Source organism: Mastigoproctus giganteus, chromosome 13 (genome assembly GCF_048544385.1).
Source record: "Mastigoproctus giganteus isolate SK-2022 chromosome 13, ASM4854438v1, whole genome shotgun sequence".
Lineage (NCBI taxonomy): Eukaryota > Metazoa > Arthropoda > Arachnida > Uropygi > Thelyphonidae > Mastigoproctus > Mastigoproctus giganteus.
In genome coordinates, this window is record NC_143587.1 from 6,452,389 (window position 1) to 6,475,198 (window position 22,810).

Genomic DNA, 22,810 nt, shown 5'->3' on the forward strand with positions numbered 1-22,810 from the left:
TACACCTCAAACATATCACCTTGCACGTGCCTAGTTTCCAGGCACTGCAATTTGCAGAACTTAAATCCTTCTTGGTAACAGTAACCCTTTGTTCCACTCACTAATCCCCATTGACGTGGGCACCTGTACGTGGTGAGGGGACCTCCCAGTGATGCTGCTGGTTTTCGAGATTAGCATCACTAGGATCTAATGCCCATTGATGCTTGGTTCCAGGGTTACATCATTGGAATCCGGCGTATGCAGCCGTGCGCCGCAATCCTGGTGGTTGATGGGCCCATGTGTGCTGTGGTAAACTGATGTTAACTACAGCACAGATGTTATCAAATGCAATAGTTGTTTCTTTATCAACGTTACTGCAGGCCAAGACATTCTCTATTATGTTCAATGCATTTTGGGCATCTTTTTTAGATGGCAGTGTTCGCGCGTGTCTTCACTTTCGCTGTCGCTGGTAACAAAAACAGCATCGTTTTGTTTGGTACCCAGCAGCTCTTCTGGTGTTGCAGTGGTAGCAACTTCATCATCCACCTTCACAAAGTCTTCAAATTTGCCAACAAAATGCATATTCTCCTTCAAATTCCTCCATTCCTCACTGTTGCTATCACATTTGTCTGCTGGAGCATGTTTTTTGGTAATGTTCTCTCCAAAGCCACTCTTTGTGAAGCAGTTGATTATAACACTTGATGTAATACTTTTGCGAGCAATAATAACCTGTATATACTGTGAAAAATGTAAAATGTGAATTTTGTTTTTGAATAGCATAAAGTCTATTTAAAATTTGATCCACAGAACTTTGATACTTGTATTATGATTAGATGAGATAAGATGAAGTAACCTCCAAAGGTTTGTAGTGAACTCCAGAAGCAGACATCAGTGACATCTGTTTCTCTCAATCTTAAAAATCAGATCATATACTTTAGAAAATTGATCCTTCCGTTGGTCCACAGATAGGTATCTGTTTTTTTTTCCATAGTTTCTCTGTTAAGAAACCATGGAAGAACTCTCCTTGAAAGGTATTATGAGCTGCATGAAAAGTGTGTCTTTGTTTTCAAGGGAAGAGATTTGGTGTTGGGGTCAAAGTGATCCCTGGTATGCTTACCATCAGGTTAAACATTATTTTAACCAAAAACTGTTCTTTTTCTGTCTGTCTGACACATCTCTGTAATTCAACTGAAACTTTTAACAGTTTTATAAAATGTGTTTGAGGAATACTGTGCATTTTTAGTCAAGTCATAAATCACTGATTTATATATTTTTAAAATTTCTTTACAGCCTATGAAAGTTGTTCGTTGTCCTACAGAGACATTATCTCTTACCAATTGTGCAATAGTTAGTGAAAAGCAGTTTCCACCAGATAAGATTAGGTAAGTTAAATAAATTACCAGAACTACAGCTAACCAGGGCCTGAAAAATGTCTTTTGTATGCTGATTTTATTATTATTATTATAACTTTTTCTTCTTGTGGGATTTTTTCTACCCCATGATGGGTTCTGGTACCAAGTGCATGAGGTAGTTAGTTGTATCCGGTTACTATTATTACTATTGGTCGAGGAACTCTGTAACTATCCTACAGGTGTTCAGAATTGTGACTTTCTGGAGTTTTATGTAAGTATTCTCTGGGAGGCTTATTGGATTCTTATGGAGGATCTTTGGCATCATCCCATTGGTTGAAAAATACAGGGAGTGTGTGTGTGTGTGTGTGTGTGTGTGTGTGTGTGTGTGTGTGTGTGTGTGTGTGTGTGTGTGTGTGTGTGTGTGTGGATGGATGGTCATCAGAACAGCCATTACTTGTTCTAAATGTCATGTTTCTTTTATTTCCTGTATTTGGTCTGTGTACTTGGTGATCTTTTCCTTATAGGTTTTCTGGAAGTTACTTGTTGGGCACTGCTGTGTCGATCGGGTAGGTAGCCATTTTTTCTTGTCAGTGAAGGTTATGTATGGTGTGTTGTGCTGGATCATCTTGTCTGTTATTATGCCATGGTCTCAGTATAATTTGTGAGTAGGGGTCTCTAGTACAGCCTGGGGTTCATATTTGTAATACAGTACACTTTCTTTGATCAACTGGTATTTTTGTGCTAGCTTCTGATGTATTATCCTGGTGATCTGGTTGTGTCAATCAGTGTACTCTGTCTGGGTAATCGCCCTGCATCCCACAGTGATGTGCTAGATTGTTTCTGGGTGCGAAATTGCATTATTGACATTTTTCATCTGCCATTCCAAGGTCCTTGATGATATATTTCCTGTCCTACGTACCTGTAGAACACTCTCTGGTTTTCACCAAATATCTGGATGACTGTTTTCCTCTGCACACACTCCCTGTATTTTTCAAAGTCTTTCTGAGTGCAAGGAGGTTTTGCCTGAGGGTATCCAGGCATTCTTCAATCCTCTGATTAGGGCTTACAATACTGGTCAAAATCTTAATACCGATATTTTGGTATTTTTAATTTATGAAACTGGGATACCGGTATTCCAAAAACAAACGTCTTTCTCAATAAATTATATGACAATTAGGTGCAATAAAGTAAGGGAAAAACAAGTACTGTAATTACTTGAATTCATGTTTTAAATAAACTTTTATTGCAATAATAAATATTCTGAAAAAATCATTAAAATACAGTTATTCTAAAAACAAAAAAAATATATATTGTTACTGCAAAGTTTAGTTATGTTTAAGCATCCCCACTACACTACCTGTCCGAATAAAGTGAGCTCTTAAGAAACATAAACAATCAATAGTAGGATCATTTAAAATGGATCTAATTTTGGTACATATTTTATTAGCAGCAGAAAATGCCCTTTCGGATTCTATTCTGGTACTGACATAATCGTCGATGATCTCAGTCCATATTTTCTAGGCTTTGAACTTTTTTAACAAAAATAGTTTGAAGTATTTCATTAATTTCTGACTCAAGTTCATCTTTTAAAATCTCATTGGAGTCAGGCAATTTCTTATTTTGGAAAGAATATGCAGAACACTGATGTTCTGTTCCATGTTGGTCTTCCCTGGTTGAATTATGTTCATCATTTTCTGAAGGAGAAAGACATTTTATTCAGCGAAGTATAATTTTCACTTAGTATCTTTACTGAGTCTGGGAGAGAGCAAAGAGTGGGGATAAGGAATAAAGAAGAGAGGAAAGAATGCAGTTAAGGAATTCTTCACATATATAAATGCAAAGAACAGAAGGGCAAATCAGATTGGACCCTTATGTAATGGGATAGTATTAGATAACATAGCTGAAGTTGCAGACAAACTCAACAGTTACTTTGCATCTATATTTACATAAAAAAAACGAAAAAAAAACCCTTTGTGTCAATGAGATATTATGGAAGTGAAGTTGAAAAAAAAATGTAATTAATGATGTTGAAATTTCAAATGATTATTTAATGAGAACTTTCGTGCCTACGGGTGAGTAAGGCTCCTGTGGTTGATGGCATATACCCTATAATCTTAAAGGAGGCGGCAAGTGAGTGCATTGAACCATTAAGGCTAGTTATGAGAGCTTCACTGGACTCAGGAGAGATTCCGTTGGATTGATGTAAATTGGAACATAAAGGCGGTTCTAGGAGTGTAACGGGAAATTACCGACCGGCCAGTCTAACTTCAGTAGTAGGGAAAATCATGGAGGAAATGATCAAGGGTGGAAGTCAGGATCATTTAGATGGAAATGGAATTCTGTAGGATACACAGCATGGTTTTGTAAAGGGAAAATCATGTTTAACAAATCTGGTTAGCCATTTTGACAGCTCACTCATGAGCTGGATTTAGGGAATAATTTCGGCATTGTTTATTTGGATTTCAGCAAAGCATTTGACTCAGTCCCACATGAGTAGTAACTTTATAAGTTGGAGCAGGCTGGAATCATAGGGAAAATCCTTAGATGGATAGCACGATGGCTTGAGGGCACCAGGTAGAGGGTTGTGATAAATGGTTATTCCTCAGATTGGGTTAATGTAAGAAGTGAGGTTCCCCAAGGATCAGTATTGGGACCACTGTTGTTTTTGATTATCTTTAATGACATATATGAAGGGATGGAGGACGTGAAGTCTAAATTTGCAGATGATGTAAAGATCAGTAGAGTAGTTAATGATTGCCGCCAAGCAGAGCTTCTTCAGAGTGACCTAGATAGACTTCCGGGATGTTCAGAAAAGTGGCAGCCATGCTTTAATTCAGCAAAATGCAAGATCTTACACCTGGGGAAACAGCAACCCCAAAATAACTTATATACTTGGTAGAGTTGAACTAAAGTCAGCAGTGGAGGAACAGGACTTGGGATTTACGATACGGTCAGACATGAAGTTGTCCGAGAATTGTGGACTGGTTGCAATGTTACATGGTGTCCTATTGATGATTTATCGAACGTTTGCTAGTAGAGATAACGTCATAATCACATAAAGGTCATTTTATAACCTTTATATGATTAAATTATAAACAATTATTTTTTTTAAATTAGTACCGAAAAACTGGTATTTTTTGTATCAATACCGGTATTTCAATGCCGGAAAAAAACGACCGGGATCCCGGTATTGTACACCCTACCTCTGATTATAGGTCTCATGTTTACTGTGGATGTTGTCTTTCTTGAGGATGGCCTTCACTTTTCTGATCAGCTTATTTCTGTTATCCTGCTGGTACTGGGTCATTTGGCCTGTCTTCATTCTTAGCTCTTCTGTTTTGGTAAATAAGATTTTTTTTTTTTTTAAGTGCAGCCATTTTTTACTCTGTGGCTGGGTTAGTCAGTTGAGGCTTACCTGCTGGTTGGCAGGTTACTTGCAAAGCAGGTAACCAGCTGTAGAATAATAATAATAATATTATTATTATTGATCTTATATTACTTCTCCCCGACTGGGTGAAGAAGTAATATAAGATCCTGTCTACTTGGTAGCAATACCCGTCATGGGGTGCTGAAATTCACCCCATGACGGGTATTGCTACCAAGCAGACAGGGTGGTTGTTATATCTGGTGTTACTGTTGGTCGAGGAACTCTGACTATCTTACAGGTGTTCAGGATTGTGACTTTCTGGAGTTCCTTGTAGGTGTTCTCTGGAAGACCTAATGCTGCTAGGCTATTATGTAGGGTCGTTGGCACCATACCGGTGGTTGACGCGATGATCTGGATGGTTGTTACTTGTTGCTTATGCCACATCTCTTTGATCTCCTGTCTTAGGTTTGTCTATTTTCCTCATGGGTTTCCTGGAGGTTGCCGGTGTTGGGCACTGCTGTCAAACAGATAGGTAGCCTTTTCCTTCTTGTCCACAAGGGTTATGTCCAGTCTGTTGTGAGGGATTGTTCTGTCTGTCATTAAGGTGTGGTTTCTAGTACTGCCTGGGGTTTGTACTTGTACGGTACACTTTCTTTGATCAACTGGTATTTCCTCGCTAGCTTCTGATGTCTTATCATGGCTACCCAGTTGTGTCTGTGAGTGTACTGAGTCTGGGCGATCACCATGCATCCTGCGGTGATGGGTTGGATCGTTTCTGAGGCCAGGTGGCATCATCGACATGTCATCTGACACTATGGGCTCCATGGTGATGTATTTTCTATAGTTTCTGGCATTGATTAGCTGGTTTTGGATGGCAAGCGTGAATTCTTCAGTCTCGAGGAAGAGCTTCCCACTCATTAGCCATGCACTGGAAACAGTTTTATCTATGTGATCTTGATGGAGGTCATTGTGGTGTCTGCCGTGGAGTGTCTTCTTTGCCCATCTTTCTAGCTTCGTTTCTGCCTTCTGGGTGGAAGGGCACTCCTCGCTTAAATTGAGTGGGGTATACTGCTTGTATATTTTCCTTATGGCCTGGTAGAGTGTTGCTGTGTGTTTCTGGAAGTAATCTTTCAGGTTAGCTATCACTGTTTTCTGTTGCTCGATGAGGGCTATCAGGTCCCTTCCTCCCTCTTTCTGAGCTATTGTCTGTCTCTCCACGGCTTATTTCGGGTGGTGTTGGTAGCTCTTGGTCATCATTGTTCTTGTCTTTCTCATGATATCCTCCAGCTCGGTGTTGTCCAGTCTATGATCCCAAAGGAGTATGTTAGTACTGGTGCTGCATAGGTGTTTATGGCTTTAACTGTGTTCCCTCCATTCAGCTTTGTTTTCAACAGGCTTCTGGGTCTCTGATGGTATTTTTTGGTTGTAGTCTCAGCTCTAAATGCTGAGACTACATCATCCCCAGGTATTTATAGGTCTCTCCCTCTATCATGGCTTCGATCTCTTTACTAGTTTGTAGCTCGTAGTTTCGGCCAACTAATTTTCCCTGGTGCAATCCGTGGATCCTTTTGTTTTTCTAGACCAAATTCCATCCTGATATCATTGCTGAAATCTTCAGTGATCTGTAGTGCTTGTGTGTGCAAGTGAGCTTCTTGTAGAAGTAGTTTTGGACGTTATTATTAGTTATTATTATCTTTCTATACATTAAAATAATCTTCCTCCTAATGATATTTATTCAGCCAATGGGAGAAGAGAGATGTGGGTTGCTTGGTAATACATAATAAATACAAAAATACGTAACAGAAGCTTGTTTTACTGTGATAAAACAAACTTCTGTTTAAGTGTGGTCACGTGCTATGTTCATCTAACATAACCATGCGGTACCATTCTTGATTTCCATGTGTAACGTATCTTTCTATACATTAAAGTAATTTTCCTCCTAATGATATTTATTCAGCCAATGGTAGGAGAGGGATGTGGGTCATGTGTAATACGTAACAAATACAAAAATACTTAACAGAAGCTTGTTTATCTAACATGACCAGGCGGTACCATTCTTGATCTCCATATGTAACATATTTATTTAAATAAGCTAAATGCAACAAGGCAAAATATTTTAAGATTCTATATCTATATAATATCGGTGTAGATACACCATATACAACTCTTAAAGAAAAACTATGATTGTAGTGTGAAAGGCACCCACCAATGAAAAGCCAACTAGCTTTGAAATGGTGCCGTCTGGCTGGTGGTGGTGCCCAACCAGAATAACTGACAATAGTCTTCCCTATTAGTGAAGCGTTACTTATTCGGGGTAGTGCAATACTTGGTAGCTTGTTGTGAAGGATGAGCACAATATGAGATACAGATGAAATGATACCTTTCGCACTACGATCATAGTTTTTCTTTAAGAGTTGTCTATGGTGTATCTACACCAATATTATACAGAGTTATTCAAAATGAAGTCCGGGGTTTCAAACAATTCCTGTACACACATGAGCAGACATAGGAAGAAAGAAATATTTCCAGAATGCAAGTATAGTAATGAAGTTTTTTTACATACCTCATAAATGTTCAATATGAGAGCCTTTAGTGATCCGGCAGACATCAACTCGGAAAAGGAATTCTTCCCACACACGGCTTAGTAAGTCAGGAGTGATGCTGTGAATGGTTTTGGTGATCCGATCTTTCAGTTCTGGTATAGTCGCAGGTAAGGGAGGCACAAAAACGTTATCCTTTACGAAACCCCACAGGAAGAAATCGCATGGCTTTAGGTTGGGAGACCGAGGCGGCCAGGATTCGATCTGCTGATCTGCAGCACTCCCACGTCCGATCCATCGCTGTTGTAAATGGCGGTTTAAAAAATTCCGAACTATGTGATGGAAGTGACATGGGGCACCATCTTGCTGTAGGATGAAGTTTGTACTATCGTCCTGTAGTTGGGGTAGAAGCCATAAGCATGATAAATCTCCCCAGTTACAATCTTTTCACAAAAGAAAAATGGACCATAAACTTTCCTTTGAGATATGGCGCAAAAGACATTTACTTTTGGAGAGTCCCGCTCGTGTTCCACATGTGTATGCAGATTTGATGTCCCCCAAAATCGCAAATTCTGCTTATTCACTTTCCCCGACAAATGGAAGGTCGATTCATCAGAAAAAATCACTCTGTCAGCAAACGTGTCATCTTGTTCCATGTGGCTCTGCAGTGCAGAAGTTACTCCTCATGCACAGATCATCTGGTTTCAAAGACTGCAACAGGGTTAGACGATATGGTTTCATTAGTAATCGCTTCCGCAAAACACGCCAAACTGTAGTTTGTGGGATGTGAAGTTCTTTGCTTGCCCTCGTAGTGGATTTCCTTGGGCTCCTTAGAAAAGTTTCCCTAATGCGTTCCACATTAGCATCTGATACGGGCGAGCGACCGGGACTTTCCCTTGCACAGACATCCTGTCTCCTTAAACTGCGTATGCCATCGTTTAATTGTCTTGTCTGTTGGCGGATCTTTCTTAAATTTTGTCCGAAAGTGGCATTGCACAACAGTAATAGATTTACTTACAACGAAACTCCAACGCAGTAAAAGCTTTCTCATTACATTCCGAAGCCATGTCGCAACAGAGCAGAACTGGCGTCACAGGCAAACGAACGACTGCACGGCGGTATGCGTCCAACGCCATCTGATGGTTAGCCGTGCAGCATACCGAACATCGCGAGCGTGGGAACGAAACTTGAGATATTATGCGTTCTTTTGAGATGGCTACAAATGATTATGACACATGCGCTTTCCCAAAAAAAATTCTGAAACCCCGGACTTCATTTTGAATAACCTTGTACAGGTATTGTAATGTATTTATATATTCATAGCTCAGGAAGAGACATACACAGTGTCGACAGCTTTTGTAAGTATTTTATTTTATCAAAAGAAACTAGCGCAGTGAGCAGGGTACAAAGCCCCCTAGTTATTATTATTATAAGCCATATGGTGCAAGAAAGTCTGAGGCTTTTGCTGCTCTATCCAAAAAAAAAAAAGAAAAGCACCGTGTGTACCCTGTACGCATGAAAGATGTTTTATTTTATGTGAAAACATCCTTGGCTTTGGCGAGGTTAAAGGGTTTTAGGAATGAAAAGAATCCAAACACGTTTAACATTTTAAAGCATTTATTTACTTTTTTTTTTTGATAGTTTCATCAATTTTAGGTTGCAATATATGTTCAATAGGTAATTTGCTTATAATGGGTTTGATAGCTAAAATATGATACACTTGAGATTGTAGAGTTGAAATTGGAATTTGATATTACCAGAGGCTTTTGCAGTAGAAATGGACATGAGCTGATTTATCATAGCTATTTTTGCATTCATACCATTTCCCATAGGTTCTTTAGGAGCATTATTAAGCCACAAAAGAATGTGAACATGTGGACTGCCATAGTAGTAATTGTGGCATGTGATGCAAGAAAGCAAGAGTATGAGCTTATGTAGCATCAGCCAAAAAAAACAAAAAAAAACAGCCATTTCCTCTAAATGTTTGTCCAGTTCCTGCTTAAATTTATTTAACCTATCAATTTCCACAACAACAAATGGAAGTTTGTTCCAGCAATTAACCACCCGGTGGCTAAAGGCAACTTTCCGCACATCTTTTCTACAGCTGTCTTTCCTCAGTTTGAAGTTATGCCCCCCTTCCGGTCGTAATCTGAACAAGTGGAAGAATCCCATCAGAATTCAGCATTCTAAACCCATTCAAGGTCTTATACACCTCAATCAGATCACCTCACAGGTGCTTAGTCTCCAGCCGCTGCAATTTGCAGAACTTAAGCCTCTCTTGGTAAGAAGATCCTTTCATTCCCCACACCAATCTCGTTGCCCTTCTCTGTACACGTTCAAGCAAATCTACATCCTTCCTAAAATGCGACCTCTAAACCTGTATGCAGTACTCAAGGCTTGGCCTGACCATTGCCTTATACAGAGAGACATCCTTTTCCTTGCTAGCAAAATTCCTGTATATCATTGACAAAACCACATGACCTGCTCTGGCAGCCTGTCTGCATTGCTCAGAAAACTTCATATCTGACTGCACAATTACTCCCAGGTCTTTTTCATTTTATACCACCCTAAGTACTACACAGTTGGTACATTCCTCTGGGGTTACTTCTACCCATATGCAGTACTTTGCATTTATCGATGTTAAACTTCAGTTGCCACTTCTCAGCCCATCTTCCCAAAATTTCTAGATTCTGTTGCAGTAGCACACTACCATTAACAACCCTGCCAACCTTTGTATCATCTGCAAACTTCGACACTAAGCCTGATGATATACCTTCATCAATATCATTGATAAATATACAAAACAACAGTGGCAAATTTGAAAATTGATCCGTTTAAAATAGTTGACGACATAATATTTTTGAAATGGACTGAACCACTTAGACTGAAGTAAAGTTAAAATGCAATCCACAAGTTTATTAAAATGAATTGCACACATTACTGCATCTTCCATTAACTAATGTCGCATTTTCCATAAAATTAAGAGCTTCTGCTTATTCATCAGGGATATGCAAACCGTTGTGTTTTAATTTGTATAAAATTTTTAGCAATTTAGGCCAACCGATTTCGTTTGCACTCATAGTTAAGAAGAACACAAGTTTGCCCAATTGTCTCATCATTGCAAACAGATCTCTTTTGCGTTGTGTCTAGTAATAAGTTGAATTAGGGGCTAAGTTAAAGAAAGCCAACACGAGAATGACGAGAAACGTCAGATAACTTATGCGGAAAATTAGTTTCCCGTCACCAAACTCTAGCGCTGCTGGCTCGGTAAACAGACGGTAAGTGTTATCGGTCTGGAGCCGAAATCAAGAAGGATATATTGATTGACAGGTAGGCGTGGCAAACGATGAAATGATTTGTGGTGGACCCGACAGATGACAAGCTTCTGTGTAGTCATTGGTTGGCATTATAATGTGTATTTATGAGTAAAGAACGGTGCATAATAGTTTTGTGATGAACGGTAAACAGGTAATAGTAGCAATGAATCTTTTAAAGATGGAAGAAATTTGTAAGGAAAATAAAACGGTTTTTTTTTTTGATGAAAACTAAATTAATAAAAGATTCGTTCCGTTCATTTTTATGTTCTTCATTATGTTTTTTCTCATTATTAAAAGCAGATTTTTGGAGTTCATGGGTGTTTTTATTATATTGTTGATTTAGGTTTGGTTATGAAAAAAAAGAAAAGGTTTCTTTATTTTTCGTTATATTTCGTAACCTGACCTTAAATGGTAGGTTAGGAAATAATAGAAAAGTTTTCTACGGTGCATAATAGTTTTGTGATGAATGGTAAACAGGTAATAGTAGCGATGAATCTTTTAAAGATGGAAGAAATTTGTAAGGAAAATAAAACGTTGGTTGTTTTTTTGATGAAAGCTAAATTAATAAAAGTTTCATTCCGTTCATATTTATGTTCTTCATTATGTTTTTTCTCATTATTAAAAGCAGATTTTTGGAGTTCATGAGTGTTTTTATTATATTGTTGATTTAGGTTTGGTTATGAAAAAAAAGGAAAAGGTTTCCTTATATTTCGTGACCTAACCTTAAATGTTAGGTTAGGGAAATACTAGGAAAAGATTCTTTTTATATATATATATATAGTGAATAGCTATTGAGGTGTTGATTGATGTTATGATACGTGTGTATCTGCACGAGTGTCTTTAAAAATAAAAGTACAGTAATAAAAAAAATAATATTTTGTTATTAAACAGTTTATGCGCTAATCCACCCATGATTCTACAGAAAAAAGGTTAGGTTACCCTTCCATTTCAGGAGGGGTTCAAGCTCCCATGGGATTCAAGTGGAGGTAACCTGATCTTTTTTCACCATTAGGGCATATTATTGAACAAGAAAATAAAAATACAGTCATAAAAAAATTTATTTTTTAATGAATGTATTTCTAAATACGACTGTGATTCTAACGAAAAAAAGGTTAGGGTACCCCCTCCACTTCGGAAGGGCTTCAAGCTCCTTGAGATTCAAGTGCAGGTAACATGACCTTTTTTTTTTACCATTAAGGAAAGCGTTCATTAGGGCAAGTGACCATTAGTGCTACTAAAGTGATACTAAACTGATGTTATTGTGTGTTGTGTTCACACACCAATCAGCACATCATTTGCCACGCCTACCTGCCAATCAGTATATCGTTCTTGACTTCTGCTCCAGACCGATAACACCTACCATCTGTTTACCAAGCGAGCAGCGCTAGAGTGTCTTATCGGGAAACTAATTTTCCTCGTAAGTTATCCGGTGTTTCTTGTCGTTCTCGTGTTGGCATTCTTTACCTTCGCCGAATTAGGAATCAATTTCAAAAATTCTAAATTGTTTTCAGTGCAGTTATTTATGTATTCTCGAGATTGGATTTGTTCTTTAGTATTAGCAAGGGCACATGATGCAAGAAAGCAAGCTTATATAGCCTCAGCCAAAAAAAAAACAACAAAAAAAAACACACACGTCCCCTTCTCATTTCACCCATCCACTTGCTCCAAATGTTTGTCTAGTTCTGCCTTGAATCTATTTAAACTGTCACCTTCTACAATGACAAATGGAAGTTTGTTCCAGCAATCAATCACCTGCTAGCTAAAGGCAAACTTCCGCACATCTATCCTACAACTGTCTTTCCTCAATTTGAATTTTTGGATTTATGCCCTCTCAGACGATTATTCTGAGCAAGAGGAAGAATCCTGTCATAATTGAGCATGCTCAAACCATTCAAGGCTTTATACACCTCAATCAGATCACCTCGCAGATACCTAGTTTCCAGACACTGTAATTTGCAAAACTTAAGCCTTTCTTCGTAAGACCAACCCTTTGTTTCATTCACTAATCTTGTTCTCCTTCTCTGTACTCGTTTCAACAGCTCTACATCCTTCTTAAAATGAGGCCTCTAGACCTGTATACAGTACTCAAGGTGTGGCCTGACCATTGCCACACCTTGAGTACTTCGTATTCCAAAACTTCATATGCACCATTACCCCCAGGTCCTTTTCACTCTCTACTACTGTCAGTGTAGTACCACACAGTTGATAACGATATTCTGGGGTTACTACTTCCCATATGCAGTACTTTACATATGTCAATGTTAAACTTCAGTTGTCACCTCTCAGCCCATTTGCTCAACTTGTCTAGATCCTTTTGCAGCAGCGTACTGTCATTAGTGTCATTAACAACCCTGCTGACCTTCGTATCGTCTGCAAACTCAGACGTTAAGGTTGATATACAGTCATAAAATATCATTAATGAATACAGAGAAAAACAATGGATCCAACACTGAACTCCGATGGACTCCAATAATAACATTATTCCACCAACACCAGTGTCCATCGATTACCACTCTCTGTCTTCTCCCACTCAACCATCCCTTTATCCATAGCAGCAGTTTGCCTCCAATGCCACACTGCTCTAATTTGTGCAGCAGTCTTCCATGTAAAACAGTATCAAAAGCCTTTCTAAGATCCAAATACATGATATCAAAATTATTCTTTGCAACCAGTTCCTTTGTGACTACATCATAGTATCCAATCAAATTGGTCAGACAAGACCAATTTGATTAACAAACCCATGCTGTGTCTGAACTATAACTGCAGTCTTGTCTAGATGATCCTGCAGTGCTTATTTAATCAGTGACTCCATTATTTTCCCCGGAACAAAAGTTAAACTAACAGGTCTGTAATTACCTGTGTCTCCCTTTGATCCTCCTTTGTGGATTGGGTTCACATTTGCACACCTCCAGTCCATCGGTACCTCCCCCGAGTCCAAGGAAGCTCTCATAATTATGGCTAAGCGTTTGCTTACTTCCTTTGCTGCCTCCTTTAATATAACTGGGTAGATTCCATCCACCCCAGGTACCTTTCTTATGATTATCTTCAACAATTTCTCCTCCACTCTACTCTCAGTTATTACAAGATTATCTAGCTTATTTCCAGAGTTTAATACACCTCTGGCATCCCACTCCCTGAATAACTCATCATGTGTGAATGTAGATTCAAAATATTCATTTAGTTTGTTAGCTACCTGGGCAGGATCGTCAACAGTTGAACCATTGATATCAAGTGAACCAGTCTGATTCATCCCTTTCATTCTAGGGTTTACATAAGTAAAAAACTCTTTGCTGTTTTTCTTTGAATCCTTTGCCAGAGCAACACCGTGGCAAACCCCAAGGCAGAATGCGCTGGTCCCAAAATAACTAGTTGTTGTAGGTGACTCTGTTGTCAGGGAAACGGGGAACATATTGTGCAAAAAGGAAAGATGGACCAGGGTATGTCTACCAGGGGTAAAGATTGATGTCATTGTAGAGCAGATATCTTTTAAGGGCACAAAAGGTGCTATTGTTGTACACGTTGGCACTAATGATATTGAGTAGGAGACCAGCGGAATTACTTAACAAGTTCAAGTCAATGCTGAAAAAAAGCCGTGAGTTAGGGTTCAATTTGAAAGTGTCTGCAATTCTGCCCAGACACGATAGGAGGGAGTATATGATGAGAGCCTTGTCAATCAATTCGGCCCTGGAGAGATTATGCAAGGCTCAAGGGGTAGAATTTTTCTCAGCCTGGTCTGTGCTTGTTAACAGGAGAGACTGCTTATACAGGGATCGGATACACTTAAATAGAAAGCGTGCAAGAATATTTGCTGATGCTATCGAGGCAGAGTTAGGTGGGTCGGAAAACTTCTAGCTTGGGGGGATACACGGACTAATAGATTAACAGTAGCCGCTGGCAGAGGTGAAAGTGATTCTTGCACTATTTCTATTGAAATGTAATTGAGCAGCAGCCTGGAAAGCAATTCAATGTTGATTTCCAACACTGCTGGGAGTCATAGAGGAACAAGTAAATACATGGGCTGTGTTAGGGTAACTTAAGAGTAGAAAAGTGCATCTATACTTCCATGTACAGCAATGCTAGGAGTATAGTTAATAAATTCGATGAGCTTGAAGTGCTAGTCAAGACATCAAAGGCATATATTGTTGGGATATCAGAGACATGGTGTCACACAAACATAAGCAGTGCAGAACTGGAATTTGGCAATGTATACAGAAAGGATAGACAGGACAGAAAGGGAGGAGGGGTTATGCTGCTAGTTAAGAAACACATAAAATCCTAGGAAGTGCATCCAATTGATGTTGGCGGACAGTGCAATGTTGAGTCTGTTTGGTGTGACATAAGCGCTGGGAAAGGAAAAATGAGGTAGGGGGTGTGTGTGTGTGTGTGTTATAGGCCAAATGAATCTGCTGAGTATAATGAGCAATTGTGCAGAGAAATAGAGTGGGCCAGTAAATCAGTGTGTCTTATAATGGGGGATTTTAATTTCTCAGAGATTGACTGGAATTTGTGAGTTGGTCACTCACACACTAGCAAGCCTTTTGTGGATTTATTGGATGATTGTTTTCTACAGCAGCATGTTGGGGAGGCAACTAGAGGGAGTAATACTCTTGATCTGATTATCAGTATGATTCTTCATGCATCAAGAATCTGCAGATAAAGGAACCACTAGGTGGCAGTGATGACAGTTTGCTGAAGTGGGTTTTACTCAAAGAGATAACTACCATCAAGGGTAAAGGGAAGGGTTTTTGCTTTCATAAAGGTGGCTATGGTGGTCTGAGACAGTATTTAAATTCTATATGGTGGAACCAACTGATGATGTTACCAACAGCAAATTAAAAATGGGAAGCATTCAAAGAATTTATCTTGACGCTACTAGGCTTTCATACCAACAAAGAAATATTGTTCAAGATTTAGGCCTGAATGGATGTCAGAACTAATTCTACATGTGGCAGAGAAGAAAAATGCATGGGATACATATAAATTAACATGTGACACAGAAGCCTATGATAGATATAAGCTGGTGTGTAACAAAATTACAAAGAAGGTTAGACAGGCGAAGGCAGATTACGAGAAATCTTTGGCAAAGGATGCAAAGAAAAACAGCAAAGAGTTCTTTACTTATGTAAACTCTGGAAGGATGGGGATGAATCGGATTGGTCCACTTGATATTGATGGTTCAAATGTTGATGATCCTGCTCAGGTAGCTAACAAACTAAATGAATATTTTGCGTCTACATTCACACATGAGGAGTTTTTCAGGGAAGGGAATGCCAGAGGTGTATTCAACTCTGGCAGTAAGCTAGATAATCTTGTAATAACTGAGAGTAAAGTGGAGAAGAAATTGTTGAAGATAAGCACAAGAAAAGCACCTGGGGTGGATGAAATCTATCCAGTTATATTAAAGGAGACGGCAAAGGAATTAAGCAAACCCTTAGTCATAATTATGAGAGCTTCCCTGGACTCACGGGAGGTACCCATGGACTGGAGATGTGCAAATATGACCCCAATCCACAAAGGAGGAACAAAGAGAGACACAGGTAATTACAGACCTGTTAGACTTCTGTTCCAGGGAAATTAATGGAGGCCCTGGTTAAAGAAGCATTGCAGGATCATCTAGAGAAGACTTCGGTTATAGCTAATTTGATTGGATACTGTGATGGTGTAGTCACAAAGGAACTGGATGCAAAGAATAACTTTGATATATATTTGGACCTTAGAAAGGTGTTTGATACTGCTGCACATGGAAGTCTCCTGCACGAATTGGAGCAGTGTGGCATTGGAGGCAAATTGCTGCTATGGATCAAGGGATGCTTGTGTGGGAGAAGACAGAGAGTGGTAATCAATGGACACTGCTTTTCTTGGACTAATGTTATTAGTGGAGTCCCTCAGGGTTCAGTGTTGGGTCCATTGTTGTTTTCTGTATTTATAAATGATATTGATGATGGTATATTAGGCTTAATGGCCAAGTTTTCCGACGATACGAAGGTTGGCAGGGTTGTTAATGACAGTACACTGCTGCACAGGATCTAGAAAAGTTGAGCAGATGGGCTGAGAGGTGGCAAATGAAGTTTAACATTGACAAATGTAAAGTACTACATATGGGAAGCAGTAATCCCAGAGTAACGTATGAACTCTGTGGTACCACACTGACATGGTAGAGAATTAAAAGGAACTGGGGGTAATTGTGCAGGCAGATATGAAGTTCTCTGAGCAGTGCAGATGGTCTGCAAGAGTAGCTCTTGGTGTCTTGTCAATGATATACAGCAATTTTTCTAGCAGGGATAAGGAAGTGATTATCCCCTTGTATAAGGCAATGGTCAGGCCACACCTTGAGTACTGTATACAGGTCTGGAGGCTTCATTTTAAGAAGGATGTAGAGTTGTTGGAACGAGTACAGAGAAGGGCAGCAAGATTAGTGAACAGAACAAAGGGTTGCTTTTACGAAGAAAGGCTTAAGTTTTTTCAAATTACAGTGTCTGGAGACTAGGCACCTGCAAGGTGAGCTGATTGAGGTGTATAAAACCTTGAATGGTTTGAGCATGCTCAATGCTGATGGGATTCTTCCTCTTGCTCAGAATAATCGCTGAGAGGGCATAAATTCAAATTGAGGAAAGGCGGTTGTAGGATAGATGTGCGGATGTTTGCCTTTAGCCGGCGGGTGGTTGATTGCTGGAACAAACTTCCATCTGTCCTAGAAGTTGATAGCTTAAACAGATTCTAGGCAGAACTTGACAAACATTTGGTGCGAGGGGATGGGTGAAATAAGGGTTATTTTATTTTATTTATTTATTTTTTTGGCTGAAGCTATATAAGCTTGCTTTCTTGCATCATGTGCCCTTGCTAATGCTAATTCTCATTGTGAATGTTCGTCGCAGGAACCCTTGTGCAATCTTCTGACTTGCATAGCCTCCACAACTCCTCCTCTGCCACATAAATCTAGGCTGTTCCATCTTCCCAGCGGCAACAAATTCATCACTCTCTTTGGCCATCTCTTCTGGGATATCCATTGGATGTGCCTGTACCACTGCAAAGATCGACGCTCCAAGTGATCCACCACATTTTCTTGCAAATTCCATCTCTCCATGATGGCCTCATTCTGAACTCTTTGATGGTGAGACACACAAGCAGACTCCTTCATAAACCATCCATCTCGAAAGCTCTTATATGCCTCTTACGGCAAATCTCATACGTCAAAGTACTCTATGCTATCATTTGGAGTATTACCTTCTTCTAATGATGAAACTAGTTTTTTTTATGTATCAATTACCTAGTAATTTTGAGCCAGGCAGTAGGAGAATGTATCGAGAGCATCATTGGATTCAATGAAGGTTTCTCTGGATGGGAAAAGAACCAGCCTACAAAAGTCATGCAAAATGTATCACTTTTGTTTTGGGGGGGGGGGGGTGTTTCATTTTGCATGATTTTTTTTTTTTTTTTTTCCATTTTGCTTGACTTTTTTTTCCCCATCTGTGTGTGTGTATACAACTCCTTGGGTTTAATATATGTCCTCAACTTTGAGGTAAAGAAGGAATACCTGGAAAAAAAAGATAAGATAACTTTGTTCTGATCTCTGAAAAAACCATTTAAAACTTACTTTAGCAATTCTAATACTAATTTTCAACATCTGTTTTCAAAGTTTGAAAACAAAAAATTAAAAATAAATTTCTCACATGCATCTTTCATATATATATTGTTATGTCCTTGAGGCCTTAGGCATGTCTCAGGAATGCCAAGGTGTGCTTGCTACCTGGGAGTCTAAAACACTGATGGAACTGATATTTGGGTGACACTCAAGTCAAGTAGACCTAATTTCAGCAAAGTCCGATCAATTTGTGACTGCTAAATCCTTTGCTTGCACCTTCACAGTGGTGGGACTGTTAGTAACCCTGGGTATAACCCACCATGTGCAAGTCCTGAAATACGGCACCTAGCATACTGGAGGTGACCACCAAGGTACGAACTAACGTAAGCAAGGGTTGAGGTATGCCTTCCACACCACATGGACATGGAGGAATGCTGCCCCTCTATCACCAGGCAATACTAGGTGGTAGATGACTCATCAACTGGAATAATATCACCACTTTGCTTATTCGAGGCTTGAAGTGCTGGAATCCATGTTTAGCCTCCAGAGCAAAGTTTCGGCAAACTCCCATCTCTTTCATCATGTGGTATGATTGATATCTTTTGAGATTATGATAGACATCATGGTGAGATCCAATCTTCCTTACATTTTTAGGGTATAGCTCAAAAACTATGTTTGCAGGCCAGAGGTTAGATAGTCCACTAGACCCAACCTATTGGTAACTCTCTAGGAGGCTTCCAGATCAGCTAGTGTATAATCTCACTGCCTCTACTATGCCAGATAGTGACTAGAGGGAGCCTGAATAGTGTGTATGCAGGGGGGGAGCATTATCAAGATTTTGTTATGTCAAGGAGCTGGGTATAGGTTAATTGGACAATAATTGGATGGAAGGGATTTGTCACCCATTTTAGGAACGGCAAGGTATGAGCAGCTTGCCAAGCAGAAGGAAAAACACTTTTGGAATAAGAAAGTGAAAAAAAGGCAACACAGAACAGGAGTTAGTTAAGGAGCACAGGTTTTGAGCACAAATGGAGATATATGATCAGAACCTGGAGCATTCTTAGCATGAAGATTGATCAAAATCCTTCTTATATCTTTTTGACAAAAGACCATGGGAGGCATTGAATGGAGTGTACTGGGAATGGTGGTAGATGGTTTACCAAGACCATCAATACACGAGTTGGAAGAAAAATAGGATGTTAGAAGGTCAGCTTTATCTTTGGCTGAAGCAATAGAACCATCTAGTTTTGACAGAGGTGGGAACAAGTTGCATACTTGTTCCCACCTCTGTCTGGTCTCTTGCCAAATAGCTTTGGCAAGAGACCAGAATGCTCAGCTTCCATTTGGACAAGAAGCAAGTTTTCTGCTCTTAGCTTGTTCGAAATCTAGTTTGGAATGATTAATAACTGCTTTTCGTGAGCTTTGGTGTAGGCAGGAAACGAACCTGGAAATTTGGAAACTGACTAATTGTGATGTGCAACATTCTTCTCTTGAGCAGCCTCTCCGGAGCTTTGCTCTTGAGACTAAACACCACTTCAAGTTTCCAGTAAGCGAAGTGATGGTATTGCACCGGTTGATGAGTCATCTATTACCTAGTATTGCCTGGTAACAGAAAGGGGTGGCATTCCTCAATGTGGTATTTGCACCACTCCTCGACCACTGCTTATGTTGGTTTGCACCTGGGAGGTCACCTAGAGTGTGCTAGTATTTCGGGACTTGCACATGGGGGTTATACCCAGGGTTAACAGTCCCACCATCATGAAGGTGCAAGCAGAGGATTTGGTTGCCAAGGATAGCTTGGCATATCTGAGAGAATGTTTGCAACAGTCTCAAGGACCAAATGTCTCTAAATGGCTTTGCCACCCTTCTTAAATAGGATGGCAGATCCATCACTTCCAATTATCAGTTCATTGTACTTATTTGTACTCTTTCCAAAATCCATCAACTTGCCAACTGTTGCATCATCCCAAACCCTTCCATCTGATTATTGCCAATATCAGTATCAATCCATTGGTGATACATTGGCTTTTCTTACTCATCTTCTTTAGACAAATTTGATGGAAAACTTTGTCCATTATACTCCCTCTTACTCTTGACATTTCCAAGTTTTTTGATCATGTTTGAAATAAAGGTTTTCTAAACAAGTTCCCATTTTATGGATTGCCATCTGATTTTTGGAGTTGAATAGCCAGTTTTCTCTGATTGCTGGTGATGGTAGACCGCTCTGCCTTCTTTACTAATGGTATGGTTTCCCAACCACTCTTTTCTCTTGTATTTTAATGACCTGCTGCTGACTAGGAATTTTTATTCATAATGTTATTGATAATAACACACTCCATTCCACCAATTTCAGAAAAACTCTTGCCCTGCACAAGCAGCCTTAATTTCTGAAATATCCACCACTAGCATTTTCATAAATGCCAATCTCCAGGTTATTCTCCAGTGGAGCAAAGAAAATTTAGTTAGTTTCAATCCTTTTGAAACTCAGTCCTGTCCTATATACTGCAAAAAAAAAAAAAAGTGTACAGCTCCTATGCCCTTGTTCAGATTTCTAGAGATGATCATATCTCTCTCTTAGGTTCCCCAAGTTTTAATCTCCCTTGGCATAAGCACATCACACACACATATATATATATATATATATATATTTTTTATTCTTGGCATTACTCTTCTTCTAAACAGCTGTTTACTCTGTACAAATCCAAAATTAACCCTACTATGGAAAATTGTTCCCACATAGTGTTTGCATTCAGCAAATCATTTGACTCAGTCCCGCCTTATTTGTTACTTTATAAGCTGGAACAAGTTGGAATCACGGGGAAAATCCTTAGATGGATAGCAGGATGGCTTCGGGGCATGAGGGGAGGGGGATTGTGATAAATGGTTATTCTTCAGATTTGGTTAATGTTAGAAGTGGGGGGGGGGTTTGGGACTGAAGTCTGATGTCAGTAAGTGCTGAACTGTTAACCATGCATGGTACTATTTACTAATGGTTGTAATGTCATTCATGTTTGAGGTTTTCATTTTAAAAAAGTATTGTTTGTTAATTGTTTATATTATTTATTTCAGACATGTTGAGGTGACTACAGCTGCCAATCACAAATATGTGTTTACTCTTCGGACCTCAGAGCAAGTGCAGCTGGGTGGAATAGGATTTAGCCTTCCCATGGTAATCATGATAAATATTATTTGCATAAGTTTTGATGTTGTTTGGTTTTTTATTTATAGTTACGTGTATTCGAATTATTCATCATTCATTAGTACCTGCAGAACAAAAGTATTATTCATTGGTACTACTGAAGTGTGCTTCTCTTAAAAGCAAACATTATTGCTGTAATTATAGAAGATATCCTATCTGAGGATATGCCATCATATAACAAGATTTATTAAAAGGTGACTGAAGCACTCTTAACCTCTGAAAAATAAATGGTGCTGGGAATGGTTACTTGAGAGCAATATAAACAACTGTTAGCATTGTGAATGGTGTCAAAAAGTCAAGTGGTGCAGATTTTGTTATTGTATTTTATGTTCACCTAAAATCAATTATGGAAGTAATGGCATAAAGACCCTATCAAAACATTGTAATTGATAAAATCCACCAAAAGAGTTTACTCGCCCAAGTATCATGCAAACATTATCTGGAGCGGATCCAGTAATTTCCAAGTCTATCTTTATATGATAGAATATTGGATTAAACGGCAGTTGTTGCTTGCTTTTTAAATGAAAATAGTGTACCATTTACATTAGCTTCAAGACATTGACCTTGGCTGATATTTACCTAAAGAAAATTAGCTCTGTATAAGTTTCAAATGGAGAGAACAAGCACTACTTACATCATGATTCACAGCATGGCTAAATGTATGAAAGAAAATTTAGTTGACAAATTAAAATGTAATTTTTTTTTTTCTATGAACATTAATGAAGCTACTAACAAAGGCGGTGATAAGACAGTGAATGTTATGGTAAGAGTCTGGTGAAAAGCAGAATATGGTGATTACTGGACATTAAGGTGCCAGAAAAGAAAAGAAAATCTTTCAACAAGAAAAAATATTTTTGGAAAAATAAGTGAGCTCTCATTTATATTTTTGATAATGCTGCGACTATGAGAGGTTGCAAAAATGAAGTTAAACTCATTATAGATAAAATGTAAATTTTATAAACGTAGATGGAGATATAGTTCACAAATTACATAATTCAGCCAAACTTTTCTTTAGTTACTTTGACAAAGTTATTGAAAACTTTGCAAATGATAATTCTATGACAAAAAAACGATTTGCCCAAAGCTAAGCGGTTGTTTTCTGAAGTATAAAGTACTGTATTTGATGGCATATAAGACACGTGGGCATATAGGACACATCCCCATTTTAAAAAGGAAAATTAAGGAAAAAAAGTTTTAGTGTAATTAGGCATTTAATATTTATTCTAATGTGTATAGTAGAAAAAAGCTCATCCTAAACATGTGATCAGAACAGCAAGAAAAATACTAATACTGTATAATAATACTACATTATTATTATTAATTTACCAATACAGCAATTTAAAAGAATCTTAGCTACATTAGAAAATATTAGAAACAAACTACCGCTTGAATTGAAAATGAACAAAAAGATAGTGAGGGAATGGTAAAAAACATTAGTGTTTTGCAAAAGGGAAAGTTCAGTCATTTTGAAAAC

The 22,810-nt window shown here is 38.7% G+C and overlaps 1 protein-coding gene across 1 annotated transcript in view; it reads left to right on the plus strand.

Annotated features, from left to right (window-relative positions):
• Positions 1–988: 988 nt before the first annotated feature.
• Positions 989–22,810, plus strand: part of LOC150075741 (vesicle-fusing ATPase 2-like) — a 243,134-nt gene continuing 221,312 nt past the window's right edge. Inside the window, exons 1-3 of the mRNA XM_090387859.1 lie at positions 989–1,102; positions 1,270–1,361; positions 21,207–21,306. Coding sequence (XP_090243985.1) covers positions 989–1,102; positions 1,270–1,361; positions 21,207–21,306 — 306 coding nt within the window. The remainder of the gene's footprint in view (positions 1,103–1,269; positions 1,362–21,206; positions 21,307–22,810) is intronic.